This window comes from Squalius cephalus (assembly GCF_949319135.1).
Source record: "Squalius cephalus genome assembly, chromosome: 7".
Taxonomy (NCBI): Eukaryota; Metazoa; Chordata; class Actinopteri; order Cypriniformes; family Leuciscidae; genus Squalius; species Squalius cephalus.
The window spans coordinates 30,393,367-30,401,411 of NC_137128.1; the positions used below are offsets into that span (position 1 = coordinate 30,393,367).

General features: G+C 37.1%; 1 protein-coding gene across 1 annotated transcript; it reads left to right on the top strand.

Moving 5' to 3' along the window:
* Nucleotides 1-966: 966 nt before the first annotated feature.
* plxdc2a (plexin domain containing 2a) lies at nucleotides 967-8,045 on the top strand (the record flags this gene model as incomplete). Its single annotated transcript, XM_079877257.1, has 13 exons — nucleotides 967-1,054; nucleotides 2,498-2,709; nucleotides 2,788-2,928; nucleotides 3,036-3,105; nucleotides 3,628-3,750; nucleotides 3,841-3,959; nucleotides 4,055-4,154; nucleotides 6,038-6,133; nucleotides 6,337-6,418; nucleotides 6,524-6,584; nucleotides 6,664-6,856; nucleotides 6,991-7,151; nucleotides 7,402-8,045. The coding sequence occupies 13 exons, from the start codon at nucleotides 967-969 to the stop codon at nucleotides 7,627-7,629; spliced, it is 1,674 nt and encodes a 557-aa protein (XP_079733383.1). The 3' UTR covers nucleotides 7,630-8,045.

An 8,045-nucleotide genomic window follows, 5' to 3' on the forward strand; every position in this document is an offset into this window, starting at 1 on the left:
ATGTGTTGTTTAGCATCTTTGAGCTAGGCTCAAAAGTATCTAAAATTGTCACTACCGAAACAGTCAAAACAGACATCATTGTTTTGGTAGTGACAAAAGGGAACACATAATCCTTTATTTGGTGGAAATAAACAAAATTTTAGTACAATTATGCAAATCATTAGTAGTATGTTTTAGTATGCAAGTTCAAATTCTGTTATGTGATGTGGTTGCTACCAAAACATTACTGTCAAAATGTGCATTCTCGACTGAAACGGGATGTTTTGTCAAAAATAAAGTAGGCCTATACTGAATTATCAACTAAGATGTTATGATGGTGTTTGGTTCAATGTATATTCAAACTAATCCTTAACTTTGAAATCAGATTAACTTTATGCCTTTTACAAAGAAAGATTGGTTTGAAAATACAATTCTCATAAAATACACTTGTAATATTGTTAAAATTGTAATTGTTATTGATTTACCTGTGAAAACTTTTGAATAAAAAGTTTGCACAAATATATATATATATTTACAAGGTAGATGTAAACAAAATATTAATAGGTCAATTTAACCCTTGTTATTAAATTATATATGATAGTTTTTTCGGTAATGACAAATTTGAGGAGAGGCAAAATATTTTAAAACTTTCTGAAATTATAATAATGAGAACTAACTGCCCAATTAAAATTGTGTACTTGGATGTTATACAATCTGCTGCAAATTATTTGCATACATTAAAACATTTTGGAAAAAGACACATTTTGTGATGAAGATTTGAAGATGTTTCTCAGATGTTTGAACCAATTCTGTAGAATGGCCCATAATGAACTTCTCATACGCGCGTCACTGGACAGTCTCGCGTGGGTGTGTTCGGATCTGAACGTGCCACCGGATTATGCGCGTCGCTCGCGTGCAGTTCAACATCGTACTTGGCTTCTTCTCCCTCGATATTAATGTGCAAAGACAATTTAAATGTAATTGGTTATGGCACTACCGGCAAGACCATATATTTTCTTAGGAATATTCGCCTTTATTCAGGTTAAATTTGCCATTCAGGAATTGCCATCCAATGGTAAGTCATTCATTTATTTTGCATGTGTTCGTTCAGTCGTCTAAAATATCACATATAGTGACGAAAAGTAATTACTATGCTTTACTACTGCTTTTTCTTTTTACTCGCTGGCAAACTAGAAAGATTAATTTTCATGTGTTAAATCTGCACTTAAAAATATTATTCTCTGGCTTTTAATACTGATTAGCCCTCTGATTTCATTAATGGGTTGGGCTTTGTTTTATTTTATGTTATGGCTCAATTTGTACAGCACTTTGGATCAACGTGTCTTTAAATGTGCTTTAAAAATACATGAATTGAAATTGAATCGAAACGTTAGAGTACATTGTATTCCTTATTCTATTACTGTAATAAAACTACAATGATTTAGCCTAGAAGATAAAAAGTATCTTCTCCATACAGACCACCTACATACTTTGTTTAGCACCATACAATTTTTTTTGTTTTTATCATAGAACAAGCATATTCTAATCATTGACTGTATTGGATTTTCAATATATTTTTGAAATCCAGACAAAAAAAAAAAAGAAATGAACTGGCCCATAAATCATCTAAGAAGCATTGGCAGCCATTATTCTCAAGTAGAAGTAAAACAGAAAGATTAAGGCCTGGTTTCACAGACAGGGTTTAGATTAAGCTAGGATTAAGCCTTAGTTCAATTGGGACATTTAAGTAATATTTATAAATGTGCCCTATAAAACATTACTGGTGTGCATCTAAAGGCAAAACAATGGCACTGACATATTATAAGATATCAGTGCAAGTTGCTTTCAAAAACAGCTCAAAACATGCATTTTAGTCTGGGTTAAGCCTTGTCTGTGAAAACAGGGGTAAAAGAGTTATATTGCCCGGCTTAGTCATAGTGTAACTGTATAATAATTTATCTTTTTATCATCATATCTTTACTCATCAAGTAGCTTTTGGCAAATGCCTGCTCACTGTACCCTGCGATCTGTCAGCATGTGATAAACCAGAGGACATGTCACAATGCCAAACAGAAAAAAAAGGAATGCACCTTTGTGCTTGAGGTATCAAATGAGAAGGACACTGGAACGAACTGTGTGTTACCCCAGTCAAAACACTGCCCTGCCCTCACACTCCACCCGTCCAGCACTGAGGAATTCAGAGCATGTTTCACCCTCTTCTGTGAAAGAAGTACTTTGGACACACTCCCGTCACTGCAGGATGTGAGGAACTGTGTTTATTTGCATTACAGGTCATTTGCAGTCCCACAGCTGCTAAAAATCCTTGTCAATGTTACATTCTTCAGTTATCAAAACAGCTGAAAGTATGTGATCGTCTGTTTTATGTGAAACACAAACATTTATGTTCATTTTGATTCAGAGAACAATTATTAGCATGCATTTCGTTTATGAATGAATCTCTTTGCGTAGCAACACAGACAATGCAGCTCGTAAAATGTGAATAATCTTAATTCATCAGGTGTCTCTAACTTCGCCTTTGAGAGGCTCTCCAAGCAAGAGAGTGCTGGTGGAAACCTCAAGCTTTACAATAAAAGATGGAAGAGATGGATGCTCTCATCCAAACCTGTGGGTGAGATCAGTCTGGAGCGCTATGAAGAGCACGGCAGATTAGATTCAGAGCGCTTTCCTGAAGTTGTGACAAATGACAGTCATGGCAACTTATCCATTAAGGTGAACATCCAGGAATATCTCTTATATATCTTCTCATATATTCATTCGTCTGAGATAACGGGTGTATTTGCTCATCAGAGAGATATGGATCATGTCTACTACACATCCAAATTCTATGGGCCCACAGACAGTGCAGGCAAGGATTTGTGGGTAAATATTGAGCAAATGAACATGGGAAGAGTTCATGAAATTCTCTCCAACACACATCGACAAACTTTGGTACGTCAGTTACAAAGTTTTCTTAAAGGTAATTTTTGTAACTGTTACTCATTTTTGTGCACATAATGAAATTTAGTTGAGTTGTTTTTTTGTTTTTGTTTTTATAGAGAGTGAATTTGACCTTCAATTTCCCTTTCTACGGGCATTCATTAAGGCAAATACATGTAGCGACAGGGGGTAAGTGCAAAACAAATGAGTGATTTATATTTTATTTTAATATTATTCACAAATATATTTTAAATTAACTTTTTAAGTATATTTTATTTTACATACATCATTTTTCAGAATAGTTCATTTTATGCTCACCAAGGCTACATTTATTTAATTAAAAATAAAACAATATTGCAACAGTAAAACAATATTGCTCTATAATGTTTTAATATATTTTAAAATGTAATTTATTCCTGTGATGGCAAAGCTGAACCAGTGTTTAGTGTCTTCAGAAATCATTCTAATATGCTGATTTGGTGCTCAAGAAACATTTCATATTATTTTTAATGTTGAAAACAGTTGTGCTGCTTAATATATTGGAGGAAACCTTGATACATCATTTTTAGTTGAATGGAAAGTTTTTTTGAAATATAAATCTTTTGTAACATAGTAAATGTATTTACTGTCACATCAATCCTTGCTGAATGAAAGTATTGCTTTCTTGAAAAAAAAAAATTATATATTTTTTTTAATACATCTTTTATTCAGGTTTCATCTACACTGGAGATGTTCTCCACAAAATGCTGACTGCTACTCAGTACATCGCTCCTCTCATGGCTAATTTTGACCTCAGCATCTCACAGAATTCAACAGTCAAGTACTGTGATAATGGTAAAATGGAACAGACAAGTGTCCTGATTTTCATTGTTGAATGTGATATATGTAAATGGCTGTATTATTAATCTACTTCCTATCTGTTAGCCACAGCTCTTGTTGTGCAGTGGGACCATGTGTATCTCCAGGATGCATCACATCTCGGCAGTTTCACCTTCCAGGCAGCTTTATACAACGATGGAAGAATCACCTTTGCATATAAAGAGGTTGATGTTTTTGAGATACTTCTTACATGCAGCCGCCATCACTGTAATGGTGTTGATGATGCAATATCTGATTGTCGGCTTTCATCTGCTTTTAGGTTCCCATTGACATTAATAAGATCAGCTCAGTGAATCATCCAGTGAAAGTCGGGCTTTCTGATGCATTTGTGGTTCTTCATAAGATCGAACAGCTTCCCAGTAAGAAACTCTTCTTGAATGGGAAAATTATCCTTCTCTTCTCTTTGACCTGTTAATTCTAAATTCACTAGTTTTATTTTAGTATTATTTATATACAATCACAGTATTTATTAATATTTTGAATTAGCTTTTATTTGAATTTTATATTTTATCTTTTATTTGTTTTCAATATTTCGTTTTAGCTTTGATTTATTTTATTTTATTTTATTTGAATTTCATTTTTATTTGTAGCAATTGTAGTACTTCATCTTAATGGACCTGAGCTATAACATGAACTAACAATGAAGAGTTGTATTTTTTTAATACAAAGTTCTGTCATGAAACTCTAGATGGTGCAGGCTAGTAGATCTATAACCAGAACCCATCTACGGAGAGCCTGGCCACTCCCTATTAAGTCCTATTGTACCGAATTTTGGTTGTAGTCCCACCAGAGTTCCACTGGGGGCGATCGCCCATTAGTGCAAAATGAATGGGAGTCTATGGCGCTAGACGGCTAAATTTGTCTCTTTCACCCGATTGCCGTTGATAAATCTCAAATCTGAGTTGAATGAACGAGTACTTATGTCCTTTCGATTTCTTACAGGTTGAGTTGTTGTTGCCCATAACACGCTAGCATTCTGCTGATGAACGCTGATTGGTCAGTGAAGGACTGATTACGACCAGAGATACCGCTTGATGGCATCGTGTGTGTGTGTGTATTTTAAAACAACAAAACAAAAACTCTTCTAGCACGTGTATTTACCTGTGTCGGCTGTGTTGTCGATGCCTCGAGAGAAAAGAAAGTGCAGAGCGCGAAAGCACCAAAGTGACTGAAGGATTGCCGTAAAGCAGTATCTCTGGTCGTACGATGTGTATGACGTCATTGACATTTTAAAAGACTTTTTAAAGCAAATAAGTGACTCTAAAAAATCTAACACACAGCAATGTGTAATTTCTTTGCATCTCCTTTCGGATACAACATTCAAATTACTAGACAAAAAATTATAACTTGGGAAAAGTGGATTTTGAGCTCCATAGACCTCCATTCATTCTGCACTCGTCCTGTGAGCGCCCTCATATGGAACCAGAGTGGAACTGCAACCAGTTCAGAAGCTGGAAGTTTACTGAGAGTGGAAGTTCTCCCCTTATTAGACATTCTCTGCTATAACTCAATCCACTTGCAATCACATTATTCTCTATAGGGCACAGCTGATTGGTTCCTGCTGTATCAGTAGCCAATGAGCTTGCGTGCTCAACCTTAAAATACTTGGTTAGCATTTGCCTTAGCAGTGTAGCGCGCTTACAGAAACCCTCCACCTTCCCCAGCTCCACCTGTATTGATCTACTCTGGGTAATTCATGTACGCTATATTGTACAGCAGCAGCATGTCTTACTTGCTCACAGCTGAGTGTTGTGTGTGTATTGGCAATAGCAAGTCCCGTACTTGCTCTGCAGCAGCAATAACAGCAGCAGCAGCAGCAGATCTATTCAAGACCGTCAAGACCAAATATATCAAAATTGTCAAATCCATTACCATGACAAACACTCCGAGAGTTGTCAGGACAGAAATGAACTAACATAAAGATTAATTAATAAATAATGTAACAAATGCATTGCTCACTGTCAGTTAATGCACTAACTAATGGGACCTTATTGTAGTGTTACCAAGTTATTCATGAAATATTTATATTTAGCTTACATTTACACATTTGGCAGACACTTTTATCCAAAGCGACTTTCATTGCATTTCAGGGTACACATTTTACATTCTTATCGGTTCTTGCTTTCCCTGGGAATCGAACCCATGACCTTGGCGTTGCAAGCGCCAATGCTCTACTGTTTGAGCGATAGTTTTAGTTAACAATAACGATACTGGCCTTCCATTGTCTTTTGTTTCATGACAGATGTTAGAAGGAGAACAATATATGAATATCATCGGGTAGAGCTCTTAAAATCCAAGATCATGGCCGTCACTGCTGTTGAGATGCTTCCTCTACCGAGTGAGTCTGAACTGCTGACACAACTAGATTCAGCTTAGACCAAATACATCACATCCACAGAAAACAGCGGTTCATATTTTTCCCTAGAACTAAGACCAATTCTATGTTTGACTTCAGTACAGTTAATCACATATTGTGAGAAAACAGAAAGTAGTACCCACGTCTTTGTTAAAATGTTGCTCTGTTGCTCCTCCTGCTGTCAGCCTGCCTTCAGTTCTCCAGCTGTGAGATGTGTGTTACGGCTCAGATCGGTTTCAACTGTAGCTGGTGTAGTCGCCTACAGAGGTATACACTTGGTTCACTTGTATTTTTGATGTGAATAGCCAGAAAAGTGCGGTGTGCTTCAACTCTACATTTACTCAACAGCTGCAAATAATCCTTGTTCTGCAGATGTTCCAGTGGTTTTGACCAGTATCGTCAAGACTGGGTTGACAGTGGGTGCTTAAGTGAGGTGAATAGATCCTCTTTCGTTCCTCTTTTACAGTCCACCATCTCTCATTTTTACTGACTTGTTGTGGATGTATTTTAAGATAAAAAACCAGAGCTGTGACAGAAAACGGCCCTTCATTAAAAGCAGCACTCCAGCTGTGCAGACAGGAGTAACAGCTGTATCTATAACTACAACAACAACAACATCGACCACGTCAGCCTCCTCGCTCACCACCAAAATCACCAGCACACCTTTATTCATAAGAAACCTTCCTACCAGCTTCCTCACTGATGGTATGCATCAGTTTTGTCATGTACTGCAGATCATTTTGGCAAGTGCCACTCACATTTCTTTCGGAAAATGTACAAATGTAGTTGTGGTTGTTGTTCTTTACAAGCAGGCGTAAATATCCTCTTCTCTCTCTCAGACTCTCAGATGGAAATTACAGAGAAACAGAGAGAGGAGAAGAAGCAGACTGGTCTGCTCATTGGCATCCTCGTAACCATGGTCCTCATGGTGGTCGCTGTGTTGGCCACTATATACATGTACTACCATCCCACCTCCAGCGCCAGTCTCTTCTTCATAGAGGTGAGCTTTAAGTAACTAAAGCATATTCAGCTAATGGAAATTTATTATGTTCCTTTGAAAAAACCCTGAAAATATTACTGTTTTAACCATATTTTTGTAGAATAAATGTAGCCTGAGCATGAGATTTCTTTCAGTTTTCTTTTTATAAATCTTACCAACCTCAAGCCTTTGAATGGTAGCGTACCAAGCCTTCAAATTGAATTATATGTAGGTGCTTTGAAAATGTTGTAATTTTGTTCTTGATATCTAGAGACGACCAACGCACTGGCCTGCCATGACATTTCGACGTGGTTCAGGACATCCGTCATATGCCGAGGTAGAGGCAATGGGACAAGACAAAGAAGGATTCATCATGATGAACCCTAGAGACAGTTTTCTTGTGTCGGACAGGAGAGAGAGCTTGTTTCTGACGGACCAGAGGGAAGGATTTATTGTAGCTGACCAAAGAGAACGTTTTCTCATCATGGAACGCCGCTAACGTGAATTCAGTGGTTTGTGAATTAGTTCCTCTGTTTTTGAGAGGAAGTAGCACTGGCTGCTGGGATAAATGGGGTATTTGTTTGACCTCATAGCAGGGAGTGCTACAAATGTGAGAGATCTATTGTACCATCACACCAAAGTGCAATATAAACAATGTGGACACATAAACGCGTTTCCAACCCAGTGACGCCAGTGGAGTTGCAGTGCTCAGGAAAAACCTTCACATTTGAGCTTTTCATTTCTCTCTAAAGGGCCACTTCTTTACCAGGGCCCGATAATGTTCCTGGGAATGTCCCCAAACCAGATGGGTCATTAAAGCATGTGTATTGCAAACACCTCATAGAAGCCTGAAGGATATACAGCATGTATTTTTGCAACATAATACCTTTGTACTCTTGTGTAACTGATCCAATA